General features: G+C 40.2%; 1 protein-coding gene across 3 annotated transcripts in view; it reads right to left on the bottom strand.

The window, feature by feature from the left end:
* Positions 1-65: 65 nt before the first annotated feature.
* dst (dystonin) overlaps positions 66-15,696 on the bottom strand; it is a 104,477-nt gene continuing 88,846 nt past the window's right edge. For all 3 annotated transcript variants that reach the window (XM_030747585.1, XM_030747586.1, XM_030747587.1), the window contains 26 exons: positions 15,511-15,666; positions 15,106-15,303; positions 14,614-14,742; positions 13,874-14,044; positions 12,765-12,920; positions 12,123-12,329; positions 11,748-11,867; positions 11,036-11,205; positions 10,762-10,921; positions 10,025-10,219; positions 9,810-9,938; positions 9,305-9,448; positions 8,865-9,053; positions 8,602-8,731; positions 8,247-8,410; positions 7,997-8,159; positions 7,759-7,913; positions 7,606-7,680; positions 7,373-7,390; positions 6,464-6,580; positions 4,556-4,673; positions 3,922-3,987; positions 2,288-2,469; positions 1,920-2,030; positions 1,304-1,430; positions 66-1,142 (listed from right to left, as the gene is read on the bottom strand). In XM_030747585.1, coding sequence (XP_030603445.1) covers positions 886-1,142; positions 1,304-1,430; positions 1,920-2,030; positions 2,288-2,469; positions 3,922-3,987; positions 4,556-4,673; positions 6,464-6,580; positions 7,373-7,390; positions 7,606-7,680; positions 7,759-7,913; positions 7,997-8,159; positions 8,247-8,410; positions 8,602-8,731; positions 8,865-9,053; positions 9,305-9,448; positions 9,810-9,938; positions 10,025-10,219; positions 10,762-10,921; positions 11,036-11,205; positions 11,748-11,867; positions 12,123-12,329; positions 12,765-12,920; positions 13,874-14,044; positions 14,614-14,742; positions 15,106-15,303; positions 15,511-15,666 — 3,807 coding nt within the window. In that variant the 3' untranslated portion in view covers positions 66-885. The remainder of the gene's footprint in view (positions 1,143-1,303; positions 1,431-1,919; positions 2,031-2,287; positions 2,470-3,921; positions 3,988-4,555; positions 4,674-6,463; positions 6,581-7,372; positions 7,391-7,605; positions 7,681-7,758; positions 7,914-7,996; positions 8,160-8,246; positions 8,411-8,601; positions 8,732-8,864; positions 9,054-9,304; positions 9,449-9,809; positions 9,939-10,024; positions 10,220-10,761; positions 10,922-11,035; positions 11,206-11,747; positions 11,868-12,122; positions 12,330-12,764; positions 12,921-13,873; positions 14,045-14,613; positions 14,743-15,105; positions 15,304-15,510; positions 15,667-15,696) is intronic.

The following is a 15,696-nucleotide window of genomic DNA, read 5'->3' on the forward strand; positions in this document are numbered from 1 at the left end:
CATCCTAGTTGTCCTGTGAGTCTATCTGTAAGGTAAGCTAAAAATGACCAAAGCAGAGACAATTCTGTGGTGCACACCAGTCTCTGGTGTCTTTCTGCAAGCAGGTTTATTACAAAGTAATGTTACAATAACAATTTCAGCTCTACCGAAATTAACCATACATTGACATGGATGCACAGAGAATGTCTACATAAAGTGGCACCTCTTCAAGGTCACTGTACTCATTTGCTGTGAGGTGGTTAAACAAAAAGAAGGGCTGCAGCTGCTGACAAACAGGACATAAAAGCGTCATGGTTACGAGGTTTCTGCTACTTGTCTTAAATAGGGGTTTTCAAAGGCTTCTGCAGTGCTTAGTGGGGTTTATTGTAGTATATTGCATTGCCCTTTAAATGCATGTTGGCAGTATAACATAGCACTTAAATAGATAATTGCAGTGTGTCAAACGGTACCATAATGCACCATCTACTCCAAACAAAAGCATACATAAATTACAGTACATTCAGTAACTCTCAGAGCACTATCCTGCATTTTGCCCTTCATTAGTGTAGAAATGTTAGTTCGACACGATCGTTTCCAGATTTTCTAGTGTTCATCAATCCTCTACAGGATTTGCATAAATAAAAATAAAATACAATAAAAACAATTTGACACATTTTCACAAAAAGTAAAATACATTAAAAACAAATACACAAGGCCGTTAACGTTCCATTCTCACAAAATATTAAACCATATTGCCTCTTAACAGAATATTTTACATCTTTGCAAGAATTTAAATAACACGCAACACATTTGCAGTCTTTTTTTTTTTAAGTTACACGTCTCCAGTGTCCGTTATGTGTTTAGGGTGCAACTAGCTCCTGGGTTGTTTGTTTTCAAGGCCACTGTCTATCGCTTGGATCCCTTGGCCAGTTTGCTTGTAGGAGTGGCTCTTCTTTGAGGAGTGGGGATCTTAGAGGGTTTTCCTCCGTGTTGGCGGGATGCAGAGCGCGGCGTCGCTCTGGTAGATTCACCAACCGTCTCAGAAACATCTGAGCACACGGACTGGATGTCTGAGATGTCAAAGTCAGAGGCGTCACTTCCTCTGCGACTACTTCCTCTGCTTCCGGCTTTGCTTCCTGGTCGGCTGGAATTTTTTCTTGATTCTAGAGAGAGAAAATTGGAAATGAGAATTAAGAAGGGTGCAAACAGTGACATCTTTTAACCTGCAATACGTATTTTTTACAGCTGAAACAAGTTGCTGGTAAACAGTTCCTATTTACACATCCAGCATTTGCGGAGCTATATAAAGCTGCTTTGTACTCACCACCTATTGTCTGAGTTCGAGCTTTTAGTACAGCAGCGTTGATCAAGCTTCCCTCTTCACCTGACTGAAATCCTTTGCCGGACAAGTACCCAGGCAGACGCAATCTGCTGCCTTGAACCGGATTACTCTGTGAAAGAAAGAACTTTAATTGATATGTAATCAGTGGCAGTTATTAGTAATAAATGACAGTATAACGACCAAATTTTCAAAAAACAGAAAAAATAATATTGAGTTGGTCTTTTATAAAAAGAAGCATTTTATTAAAATCCTAATTTTCCCCCAAATTGGGCTGTAGCTTTTAGATGCAGTTAGCAATAAGTCATAAAACATTAATTATATGCAGAGACTACAAATATAAAGTTGTACATGCTACAGTAGGATAAAAAAAAATGAAGCAGATGAATTTTGGTCAAGAAAGGGTTAGATATGAGCCAATTATTCAAGAAAGTTAAAGGTTATAGACCCAAATAAAATCTATGAAGTCCATCATGCATCTAATTTTCATTTTGAGCCAGTAAAATCAGAACTATATACACATTTTCAATAAATTAGCAATAGATTTTAGTTGGGTCATATATCTGAAGCGTTTCACATCATGTGCTGTATATGACTATACCTCTGAGGATGAACCTTGGCTCTCAAAGGAGTCTGATGATTTAAGAGGAGTGGAGGGTTTGCTGTTTGTAAGCCATGGCTTATCATAATTGCGGGTTATGTGTTGGGGATTCTGGGGAACAATGGCAAATCAAAAGACAGAGAGATGGATTCACAAAATCAAAAACTACCAGGAACACTGGATGGAAGAAACACGGAAATCAAACGGCAAAATGATCGAATAATGCAAAGCTAATTAAGAAAAAAAAAAAAAGTGGATAAATGAGAGGAAAATCATGGTGGTGGTGGTGGGGTTGGGGGGGGGTTGATCAATCTACAGTGTGGCGGAGAACAAGGCAGTCAGCTCTCACAGCACATGGAGCCTCTCACCTTGGGTGTGCTCATTGCGGCTGGGACTGGAAGGCTCTGACTGGAGGTGGATCTGTTGGGAGAAGCTCCTCGAGATGATGGCCGAGACCTCCGGCCTCTGTAGCGGAAGCTCGCCATCACTTGAGTGGTTCCCTCTGGGAGGATGAACTTCTCTCTTAGCTCCACATTGGTTCTGCCTTTAGCTAAGAAAAGACACTCAAAATGAGACCTACTCCACAAACACACCTGTCACTACTTGTGTGTTAATGATGATGAAGATGATGATGGTGAGTTAACACTTTATTTTACACTTTCAGTCCTGAATTTTCTAATGATTATTGAAAGTTTCCTGAAGTTAACAAATAATTAAATATAGGAAAATTGATTATTCAATTATTAGAAGCTTTATTTGTCATATACAGTGCTGTGCAAAGGTCCAGAGTCACCCCTCATTTCTTTATATTTTGCTGGGAAAATTGGAAATCGTTGCAGCAATTTATTGAAACATGTGCAAACATAAATGAAAATACAGCACATAAGGCAAAAACAGAGTTTGTACAAATTTAAAAAAACCTTGAAAGACCCCCAGAAAGCCTGGAGAACTTTTGCTCAAGATCACCTAAAAGATTACAAGAAAGTCTGGTTCCTTCGAAGCAAAATATAAAGAAATGAGGGGTGGCTCAAGACTTGTGCACAATACTCTATGTTAAACTGTATTTTTGGCTGTGCAGAAATTTGCTGCTTTTTACAATAACAATGATTTGGAAATTTACCAATTACATTTCCTTATAATTATCACTGAATTATACAACAATTTCCAGGAAAATTCTTCATAAATGAAAGAGAAACACTATAAGGACAGACTAATAAAGTGTTACCATGACGTGACTTATCCTCTCGTCACAATAAATAAACAATGAACTCAACAACAAAACAGCTCATGCAGTTACATATTTCATCCATACTGCTGAACAGATGTCCTGCTCCTGTTGCAGCAGTAGTGGAATAAGTAACAGTGGCGTATAATGTTGAGAAAACTAAAATAAATGAAAGTGGGCCTAAACACTCTCAAAACAAACTCTGTGCAAATAAGAAGAATTATAAAAACCAAGTAAAAATAAACAACAAAGAATAAACCAAACAGTATGGTTATGTTGAAAACAAACAGACCTGCATGCAGTTTTAAACACTAAGCCACACTGTCAAACAAAGTAAACAGTGCAATAAATACTTCTTCAGTTTTGTTGCGTGTGTGTTATATAGAGGCAGTGTCACCACTTTTGCCTATGAAGGAGCCTATATTACCAGTTAATACAGTCAGATGAGCACCTCCTGAACCCTGAACTGCAAAAAGAAGCATGACTCAGAGCTCCCCGGGACATGCGGCGAGAGTGAAAAGGAGCCGATTCGTTGTGCTGAAGTGATTGAAGGTGATGTGATTCACACAAACAACTGCATGCATGGGAACCAGCTGCAGCTGGATGACAGCTGATTGTGAGTGGAGCTGGTTTCTGAGGATGCCATTCTTTCACAGTGAGCGCTCACACGCAGCTACAATACGGCACACACCAGGACCAACACAAGCTCGGATGTGCAGACACACATACCACTGGTGGGTTCATGGAGCAAGGTGAGAAAGTGTGAGATTTGCCAACCTATAGGAGACTGAGTAATTGAAGAGTTTGATTCCGAGCGCAACATTTTGCTCCCGTGGTGATGAACTAGAAGAAATGTTCATGTTGAGCAGGAGGAGGGTTTCGTGGGAAAAACAGAAATTGATCATTAATACAGATGGCAGCAGACGTTAGGGTATTTGCAGGTGGCCGTGTTACTGCTTACAAATGATGTACATTTTTAACAGGTATTTAAGCCTAGCTGTGTTAACTAATTCAGTTCAATAACTCAGGTTCTTTTTAAGAATTTGGTGTTGGGATGTTGGGAACATAAGAAAGTACATTTCTAACTTTAACCCTCAGCAATTTGCAGTATATTACGTACAGATAAATACTACATTACATATATTATTAATATATGTGATATATTTAAGTAAGTTGTCATTTCAAACAAGCTTACATAAATATTCACTGGACAGTATTTTTCATTTCATTTCTCAATAAATAAATAAATTCATATACAATCAAAAGATTAATGAAGTCATCAGCAGTGTTCACCTATCCTAAGTGCCACATCCTTTCCCCGCTCGCTAACAAAGAAAGTGAAAGTCAATAAAATAGCTGACCTTTAAACTAAACTGGATTGCGACTTCTTGTGGTTAACCTTTGAACTCACCGCGACAGGGGTCATTCTTCACCAGAAACTCATCCAGAGCCATCCAGCCTCCTCCCACCCGCACCATCACAGTGCTGCGTAAAATTCTCACGAGGCGAAGCTGCTGAGAGTCTCCAAACTGCGATGGGGGAAGGAAAATAGAGAGGGGAATGTGTGAAAAATCTGACCTTCCTGCGAGCGCTCTCTCTCAGTGCAGACTCGAAGCTGTGCAACACTGGAAACCAGAGTGCTCTGAAGAATTCCAGTCATTCCAGCTAATTCTTTTAATTGTGGGGAATTAGGTGACTTTAATAGATATTATTTCATTGAAGAAAATTTGCATCCACTTCTGGTTTCTCTTATATGTTGTACAGGTTTAAACACACACACACACACAATCATAAACACAAAAAGATTTTGACACAAAACACAAATTTTCACTTTTCATTCTCAGACACAACAAAACACAAATTACACAAAGGTCAATCCAACTTTATTTTCTATAAATGTGTGCTACTGTTTTCAATAAAACGTGTCACTTCTAACTACTTATTGAGTTCATACTACAGTAAACTGACTACTTCATAGTCACTGCTTCATTTACTACACACTACCATTTGTTGTTGAGTCTGACTGATTTATTGCTGCGTCAAGATGATTAGTTCATAATTGCATACAGTATATTAGTTTGTCTAAATAAGCCAATAAAAACAAAATTACACAAGAAAATGTACAAAAAAACTTTTTTGTGGCATTATCACAATTTTGTGAAGTCTAGTGTAGAGCCCGACCAATATAGGATTTTTACAATTGATATCAATATCAGTGTTTGGTGATATAAAAGTCTGATATTCCAATATTTTCATTTTCAGTTATAAATCGTAATGAATGCAGATAACAACAGATCAGCAAATAGCTAATATCAGCTGATGATATCAGTTGTGCTCTAGTGGACATGTTTTTTTGTTTTTTTTTAACCATAGTATGTCATCAGTATTTTTAATTAGAAACATCAGAATCCACCTCAAAGCTATAGCATCAGCCAGGCTTTACACTCATACCAGCTGCTGCTGAGAGTCAACTGAATCTGAGACGCTGTAACATAGTGTAAAGCCGTGCAGTAACTACATCAAACTTCACAGCTTTACAAACCTAACTGGACTTTTTTTTTTTTTTAATTTTGGTGATTTCTGTGTAATCGTGGTTTCTGGCTGTAATATCTATGTGTCTGGCTGTATCGCAGCAGTATAAGGCTCCATTTTTACTGCAGGAGGAGCCTGTGAAAAACAAACCCATACCTGAAGGCACATGATTACACCACCAGGGGGCCCTAGTTTGTAATAATTTGACCAACCACACATACTAGACATAGGAACACAGAGCATGTTATGGGTGAGAATGGCTCAAGCTTTATGAGGTGATACCACACATGTCAGCCAGTTGGATGAGACCATGAGCATCAGGCACAAAAAAAACAGAATTTGCAATCACAGCTGCATGCTTCCTGTCAAAATCAAAATCAAAATCACATTCTGATCAAGCGGACAAACATCAGTCTCCTACAGTCCAGCACTCTGGTGCACTTTCTACAGCTACAAATACTCAGGATGCATGGACACTGATGCAGATCCAATGCAGCTAGCTCCAAATGACACACATGAGGAATGATTCAAATTACTTCTGTCTAATCCACCACAGTGACACGCAGACATGAACAAACACTGATGACTGACCACTAAGTTCCTATTATCTTATGATATCTTTTTAACTGGTAAAAAAAAAATATAATAATAATAATAATATCCTGCACTTGTATGATTATCATAATGATTTAATGTCACTGGTGATTCTAGTGATAAAATACATTAAAGGTGATGATGATCTGGAGTAAAAGGAGGCACAAGAAACAGCTTAAGAATAACCATTTACCAGAATACAGCTTTCCAAAACTGCAACGTGTAGGTGGGGGGTAAGATTTTGATTTTCCCTGTTTGCTATTGTCTCATCGCCGATTAAGGAGTCATGTAAGCAGTGAACCAGACCAAACTGTCAAAAGAATTATTTTAATTCATTGTCGTGTGATAACATCAGCACAAACTAGTTCATAAACCATCACTAATGCCCCTATCCCATCTCCCTGTCCCCTCAGTAATGACCTTTTTCCAACATGCAAATTGCCAGCACATATTAACAAAGTAAGAAAAATGAAAAGCATTGAAATCATCAAAGCTGCCCAAATAATGTAATAAATAGTGTCAGCCAGTGTTGAGGTAAATCATTCCCATGACACTGAAGCACCAAAGGCAAGCACACAGAAAGCATTATTGTATGCCCAGCAGATGAATTTATGCCCATGAACCAGTAAAATATGGGCTGAAATGGTACTGGCACGCTAATATTGCATTTTCTGAAACTCAAAAGCAGATATATATAAATATATAAACATTTAATGCATTGAATATCACCCAGACCAGCTTATTTTCCAGCAAAATACAAACCTATGCGAACAGACAAATTTAGATTGGACATAAACATCGACTGACATAAAACTTGAAAGCGTGCTTCTTTCATTTACTCGCTTTAAATCAGATTTATGATTGTGTGCAGTGCATAAATTCTTGGACCAAACTCACATCTCAGGCCAGTGTTAAATGACGTGTTAAATTAAATCAGCAGGCCAAAGATTTTTATTTCTACTTCTGAGTTCCAGTCTGAGAACATCAGCCAGGAATCTGGGCAGAAAGTGTTAATTGGACAGCAAATGTGGTAAACAAGAAAAAGGACATAAGGCTTGATAAGGCACAGGACAGAAGGACAAAAAAATAGAAGAGGATGTACCTGATTTCCAAGGTAGAACTGGTGATGTGAAGAACAATAAAAATATAGAAAGGTTAGCATGTACTGGCACTTTTTTTCATCAAGTTCAACACTTACCTTCACCAAAAATTTTCCCCTGAAAAGTTACTTTAAAATATTTTATGACCATGTCACAGCTTTGTATTGCTTGAAAACAACAACAACAAAAAAGCATTTACCTGCTAAATACGCCAAACTCATAAAAATCTGCTTACCCGGTATTTATTGGCACCAATTTGCTCCACCTGGAATCGTTTTGGACATTTGCACTTCGCCACTTGGCGCGTGACCTGCAAACACGCAACTTTTTATTAAGCAATATCTCACATTTGAAAATGTGAAATTAAGGCCCCGAGCGTTCTTATTACCTCGTCTTCAATTTTGTCAGCATCTGTTAGTGGTTTGTAAGCGTCTTTGTTGGGATGTAGAGCTGCCACAAACTCGTAGTAGTCAATGTAGCCGTCACCGTCTCTGTCAAATATGTCGGCTACGGCGCTCATCTCCAGACGACTGGTAGGGAATTCTGTTGAAGAGACATTGAGTGTTATGAAAGGAGCATTTTGCTCAGTGGTGTAGATGCTGTTCAGCTTCGAGTTTGGCACTTACTGGAAGAGAGAATGCCCTCTATAAACTCCTGTCGGGTCACCTTGCCATCTTGATCTTTGTCAATGCGCCGGAAGAAGTCCATGACACGAGACTTTTTATGGTTCATCCAGCGCATGTAGCGTTTCCGCCACACATCAAAGTCAAAGTTGGCGAATTCCTTTAGCTGCACAGTTAGGGAAAGAATGGTCAATATTAATAACTAAAAGGCTACACACTGGCAGAAAACTGCCTGCAGATTGTGCTGGGTTACCTCTTCCAGTCGGTCCAAAGCATCGTTGAGTTTCCTCCTTCGGTCCAAAGCCAGCAGCCACACGTGCTGCCACTTGGTGACCAGAAGGTTAACCCGTGGGTTCTTTGTTTCAATGGGAGCTTGTGTTGATGACGCATACATCGTTTGCGTGGGAGAACGTTTTCCTGTAAGGGAAAGACAAAAACCTTTAAATGACTGTGTTTCCACCATATAATCAGGAGGAATGCATTCACACTGACATCATTCCAGGTGCTAAAACGGGCAAAATGAGGATGTCGTGTCACCCTGCAGTGATTCAGCACTTGGCCAGATGGCTCAGGTCATCCTCTATGAGGAATAGGGATGGGATACATACTTCCAGCTCTTCCTTTGTCCAGCACAGGGATCTGAGACTGGATTTGGGGCTCCACGGCAGCCTTTCTTTTGTGTGTCTTGGTGATCTTGTCAACATCTGGTTGCTTCCTGGTCATTTCCTCCATGAATGCCTGCAGGGGAGAGCAGCAGTAAACTACTATTTAGAGAACAGCCAGACACACAACCAGTAAAACGTCGACTGAAAAACAAGAAGAGTTATAAACGTAGAACTACAGTGTATTGCTACTTGCTGTTTCAATTCACCTGGTGTTCTGCTATTAGGTTTTTGACCTCCTCGATCTCCTGAGGGAGTGGCTCCTTATCCTTGTCATTGAGGTTGGTCTCAGCCCACTGCAGCCATGTCAGAAGATTCTCCAGCAGCTCCTGAGTAGCTAACAGCTCAGTGAGGGCCGTGGCCAGTCGCTGCTGGTGCTGCCTGGCCCAAGCCTGAACCTGTAACAGCAGAATTACTCATATATCACTAAACATGCTCACATTTACCTCTGAAGAAGAGTCATTATTACTTTGTTGTTACAATAAAACAGATAATTTTTTGAGTGCCATAAAGAGTTTCTGACGCAGCCCCTGTTTAGTGATTTATATTTAGAGAAAATATTTGAGTAATTCTTCCTTATTCTAACTTGAGGCATCAAAATAGGTTCATGTGTTCTGTTAAACCTGATGGTATGAAACACTGGACTGACCTCTTCAAAGCGGGCTTTAATGATGGTGTTCCAGTGCTTGATGGTTGTGATAGAGTCTGGATGACAGATGCTGAGAATGGCCTCCCCCATACTGGTTGCTTTATTTAGAGCCACTCGCTTTTCCTCCAGTTTTTTCATGAACCCCTTAAAAAAAAAAAAAAAAGTTGAAAACGAGTTTAGATTTGGAACCGGATTATCTAAAAATAAAAAACAAAACATTGCACATACTTGGTTCAAAACTGGAGCAAAGCCCAGTCATTTTAATCAGATGACCTCATAGTTAAGAAAAACATTTTTGGCATTGAAAATGGCGTGGCATCTACTTTTAGACAGCCTACAATTACATACAGAGTGAGGGTCTTAACTGTTTATTCAAGCAAAGTATTGGCGGCATGTTTTATTTCTTAAATAAAGCAACAAAAACAGCCAAAATATGAAATAAAGTAAGCACTAAGTTTATTTCTGAGGTTAAAAAAAAAAAAGCAGAAATATTTGCACTGCTTACCTTGTGCTGTTCGATAAGCGCCTGCAGAGCTTCCTCATCATCGGGCAAGCTGCCGTGGAAACGCAAACTTTGTTCTGCCTCAGCTAGCCACTCCAGCAGGATATGAACAGTAGAGTGAAACTCTTCAGCCTGCAGTGAGAAGAGACACATTAGTCAGGCTGATACAGTTAATTTACCTTCTGTCTCACAACTCTTAAGAGTACTGTCTGGAGTACCTGGCCCAAGGCCTGCTCCAGCCGGGCCTGCTTAGACACCGACAGGTTGCACACCGTCTCCCAGCGCGTGCTCAGCTCCTGCATCTGGACTTTGACCCAGGAGGAGTCGTCGTGACTGTTCTCGATCAGCTCCCTTGCCGAACGTTTGAGGGCCTGAACGCTTACTGTCCGCTTTCCCAGCTCCTTCTGAAAAACCTGCAGTGAGCAGACAGATTTGAGGATACAAACAATTATTAACAGTGTTCAGTTTTTAAAATGGCTAATTTTTTAATTTGATTTGAAAATTACTGCAAAAAACTATTAGTCATATTAGTCTCTGTTTCATTGCTGTTCCAATGACAAGAGGCATAAATCAGTATTTGCTTTCAGTGTTTGTTGTCTTTAGAATTTCAATGAAAAGGTACAAAGAAAAATGTTATTCATGTATTATTACTAATGACTAAGTAAAAACAGCATCAACTTTCAAGCCTTTGCTGGACATAAAACTACAAAGAAAACAGCCTGAATGAGAAAGTAATACAATGCCTGCCCTTTTGTTATTTGTATGTGCTGTCTATCCCTTGTGTAGTTTAAGGCTCATTTGTCTTGTATTGTGTTAAGAATGATAAAAGGTTAGGACGGTGCAGAGGTAAAGTTGCTTTTGAAGTTGGATTTTGATTTTTGCCACTAACATCAGTAACAAACTGTCCGATCAACAAAAGAAAGACATTCTGGCTCTTCGGTTTGAAGTTTTCTACCTTGTGGTTGTCGATCAGGTTCAGAACCAGGTCTATGTCTCCGTGTACGGGCTGGTCCTCAGCCAGCTGAGGTTCCACTCTGTACAACCAGTCAATGAGAGCCTGGAGAGCATCTGTAAACTGGCCAGAGAACAACAAGGCTTCCTCCAGCTTGTTTTGTCTACAGAAGAGAACAAAATATTCATAGTGAAGTTTTTTTTTAGAAGGTATTGCAAGTAGTCTGTGTACAGGTCAGTGGAATGAAATACAGCACAGATTGTGGGAAGATCCTCACCTTTCCACTGACTTCCCACAAACAGTGTCCCATTTGTCCCTCAGTTCACTCAGCATGTCATCCAGCTTTTGATTATCATCCTGTAAAGAGGTCTTGTCTTTCAGGGCCCGCCCCGTTCGAGTGGTAGTATCATACACAGAGTGTTTGCTGCCAAGAGCTTTCTGGAACTCCTGCATGATGAAAAAAGTATAAATAATATGTACAACCTCCCAATGGTCAGCTTTAATGGACTCATAATGCTTCTATTTTCAAATGGGAACAGCAAACCTTCTCAAGAGATTTTCTTATTATTACTGTTGGCATGTCAAACAGTATCCTAATCTGTGTGTGGTGTGCGTGTTTTGTGATTAAGAAGACAGTCTTCAGTGAGGAAAACAAAAAGGGGGTCAAAACTCAAGAGCCCTTACTCCATAGAGATTAAATGTATCCAAAAGCAAGGCAAGCCTTAATACATTTGGTCCATTCAGGGATTATGACAGGATTAGCACAATCTCCCAGCATAACATCACAATCACAACAATAGTGAACAGCAGTATAAGCACATGATTTCTACAGACACTGTAATTCCCATCAATAAGCTCTTATTTTTTCTTGAATTCCAGCTACTATACAGCAAAAATTTCTGACTTCAGAATAAGATATGTCTGTTTAATGAAGGAAACTCTCTGGTAGGTGTTGTGCCATGTGCCTTATTTTTTTTTTCCTCAGTTACCTTGTGTTGCACCAGCTGCATCTTGATTTTATCTGGATCATTGGCAATTTCCACTTCAGAGTCCAGAGTCTTCTCAGATTCATCTAGCCACTCCATCAATTTATTGAAATTTTCATGGAACTAATGAAAGAGTAAGAAACAAACAGTTTAAAAGCATTTTAAAATCGGTATGAGTTCACTAGATTTATCACAGAGCCCTGCTTAAAGTTAACATGATTGGAACAGAAGGGGCCCATAATTATGAAAATACTTTAATAGCCTGCAGAAAGAATAAGAAACAGGCTTAATATCCAATTTCCAGAGCTTTCCAATGATAATAAAAAATCCTGATGTCATGCCTGTTCAAACTCAGCATAAATATCCACTGAACGGTACCTGTTTCGCCCTCTTCCTGGCTTCATCCAACAGACGACCTCGCTCAACAGACCTCTGCACCAGCTTCTCCCAGCGGCCTTGGACGCTGAGCAGCAGGTTCTTTATCAGGACCACATCCTGTTTCTGGCTGAAGTACTTCAGATGTGTGCCTGTCTTGTCCAGTTCAATAATGTGCTCTCTGTGGGAGTTTACCTCTGTCACAAACATCTGCACGGACACAGTACAAAGCAGAAAAGGAAGGATTCAGGCCAGATGTTATAACATTAAAAAAAAAGGTATAATGAATTTTCACCTGACAGCAGAGGAAATGTGAGTAATGAGCTAATGAGCTCTGTTCTGAAGGATAAAGCAGATGCCATTAGGTCATTTTTGGCTTGAAGGCAAAGTACAATGGGGAGCTGGTAATCATGAACTGCCATTTCATAATGATACTAATAATTTTAATTTCTCACCGACTCAGTAAGACTACTAGACATTACCATAGTAATGTCTAATAATCAAGCAAACTTGGATTAAAAGGCCTTAACCTGGCATCTAAAAACAAATTCACAAGCCAGTCATGAAAATGAGAATAATTCCCTGTCATCAGTGTTTCATTTCGCTTCACAGGCGGCGTCACTGGCCTGCATGTACAAACATTACCTTATGCTCATCTATCTGAAACATGATGGTCTCCAGTATGAGGGAAGCGGGGGAAACCGTGTTCAGGGTCTGCTCTGCTTGGGTCAGCCAGTTGATGAAATCTTGCAGAGAGTTGTGGAAATCTGTGGCCAGCGTCAAAGCTTCTTCTAGTTTCACCTGCGGAGACAAAACATGAAAAAATGAAGTAATTACTGGCCAAAGATCAAAGGGCACCATCCTGTTTATAACCCTTATACATTGTTTAGCACTCCACAGTATCTCTGGTTGCTATAGCAGCAGACGGGGGGGGGCAATTGCAATTGGACAGTGCCAAACATGACCTCTATATAAAGAGAGGAAGTTCATATCTCTGGAGAGGACTGATGGTGAGGATTCATGAGGTTTTAATTGAGTAAGGGAAAGAGCCACTCCATCACCGCAAAACATCCGTTTGGAGCAGCTGAGGCTAGTGGCTCAGGCTCGTCATGTGACAGTAAATGCTGTGCTAATGACATTACAAACCTGGTGAGAGTTACGGCTGTTGATGTGTTTTTCCCATTTATTATGAGTCATGTTGAGTGTCTTGCTAAATATGGAAGTGTGCAGTGCATACAGAAAAACCCACTCGACTACAGAGGTATCACAGAGCAGGCTGCAGAGAGTTTGGCCAGCAGCTCTGGGCAGCTCTAAGATTTACCAGACTTTGATTTCCTGGGAAGAGGACCAAAACAAATAGGATGCAAAAGCAAAATGTCACAGTGAAGGTTGAAGGAGCTAAAATGAGGAGCTCCATATCTGGAGACAATGGTGGTTTGTACATTTTAGCAACAAAACTAAAAAAAAAAAAAAAAAAAAAAAATCAAGTGAGTGCTGACTTTTGGCTCAAATATTAGCTGATGTGTTGTCAACCCTACACTGTGGAAACATATGACACCACTGTTGTTCCACTCTGATCTACAGTGTAACCGCATCCTGTGTGCTCTTGCCAGCACTCTGTCTTTACACCATTGGTTATCGGCACTGGGATTAGAAGCTTTTAACCGCAGAGTCATGGCTCAAGTGTATGTCAGCGATCCCTTAACCTGAGTCATCAAGCTGAGGGCAGTGAAAGCCATTCAGCGATTCCCTACCTTTCTTTCAGCAACCTTCGCCTGCACCACTTCCCATTTTTCTTTCAGGTTGGCGAGGTCCTGCTCCGTGTTGCTGTCTGGACCCTCTGGTGTCATTGTGAGCAGCTGGTGACCCTTGTCCAGGAGCTCCTGATACAGCTCCTCTTTGACCTCAAAGGCAGAACACAACTCCTGTAAGGAAAAAGAAAAAAACAAAACACAGGCATGAGGAGACTAATGGTTTTGTCAAACATACTGAATTACAGTTAAAGACAGATCTGCTGTTACAGTTGGATTTCTGCAGTGCTCAATGAGATGAATTTGTCAGTCGTTAGTCCAAATCTAGTCCAAAAATGGTGAAAGAATGAGCACAGTGAGGGACGCTGAGCATCTCAGAAGCTTGTTTCCCCACAAACATTTGAACAGGATAACGTTACTAATTTGATAAAGGTAATCCCTCTGTTTTCAGCTCCGTGAACTGTCACCAATGCTGCCTCTTTAGGGAAAGCTCACTGTGAAAGTGTCTCCACTACAGGATAGGAAAACAAAGCAGGAAAACATTCCTAAATTCATTATAGTCAGACACGGATGAATCAATTTGAAACACTTAAAAATCTTTTTATCAGAGTCTGCAGGGCAATGAGAGCAGTGTTTGTAGTGTCATTTAATTTTCACACTTCAGAAAAAACACAGAAAAGACAGAGTCACCTCCTCCCAAGTCTGCCATCTGTATGCAGTCTCTCATATTGTTAAACACATACCAGATGGGCGTTAAGCTGCTCCCGGGCCGTGTCTGGTAAGCCTCCCACAGCCTTTGATGCCAACAGCTGACGTTCTGTGTCTTTCAGCCACTGCTGCATGTCTTCTATCTCACCATGGAAACCCTGGGCCTACAACACAATTCAACCTGAGTCAGGACAAAAAAGTGTCTCACACACTCGTTATTAGCAACCTTTGTCTGAGTTATTAATTCCTTGGATTCATTTAGCTACCAAAAGTGGATATTTGAGGTATTCATAAGCCTGTTCGATAATTAAATCAATTCTTAAAGTGAAAACAATGATTTACAAAAGCTTTCAGGATGCAAAGCAAATAAGAAGGGGGGCAGCAGAAATCACTCCTCCCCGCAGAGTTTTATGACTTTGACCTGACAGTCTTATTCTCCTGAAAGAAAAGAATGGGCCACAATTTGTTTAACAATAAATGAGGCACAGATTAACAATTTGCTGTCAAAACAATTTTTTTTTAGATACCTGAAGCAGAGAGCTTTCCAGTTGTTGCTTCCTCTGTTCCATCTTTTCCAGGATGGCTTTCCACCTCTGGTTCAGATTCTCCAGTTTGCTCTGCAGACTAGAAGCTTCCTCTCCAGCGCTGGACTGCACCAGATCATTGCCAGCTTTGTTCACTGTCTCAACTGTTGCCTTATGAGCCAAAACATCTATTTGGAGAACCTGCAGAGATAAATCAGGCACAAATGGCAGGATGTTAGATGGATGGATATTAAATACAAAGTGCATGATGAGTCAGAGGATATAATTAAACATAGTATTTAGTTCAGTTATGGCAATAAATAACATTCTGGCATCATTTGACTGCTTAGTAAAACTACTTATTTGAAAAACAGCCCCAAAAAATACAAGATAAGAGGTTTGTCATACGTTGTGCTTGGCGAGCTCTATCTCGATGGCTTTGGGGTCTCCTCCAGTGTTTTTCTGTTCATTGAGCAGCTCCTCGGTGTGGCTCATCCAGGCCAGCAGCTCATCCAGTGCATGCTGGAACTGCCCCAGCGCGAGAAGGCCTCCCTCCAGTTTGTGCTGGATTAATGACAGATTAAACCATTAGAT

The sequence above is a fragment of the Archocentrus centrarchus genome, chromosome 15 (genome assembly GCF_007364275.1).
Source record: "Archocentrus centrarchus isolate MPI-CPG fArcCen1 chromosome 15, fArcCen1, whole genome shotgun sequence".
NCBI lineage: Eukaryota > Metazoa > Chordata > Actinopteri > Cichliformes > Cichlidae > Archocentrus > Archocentrus centrarchus.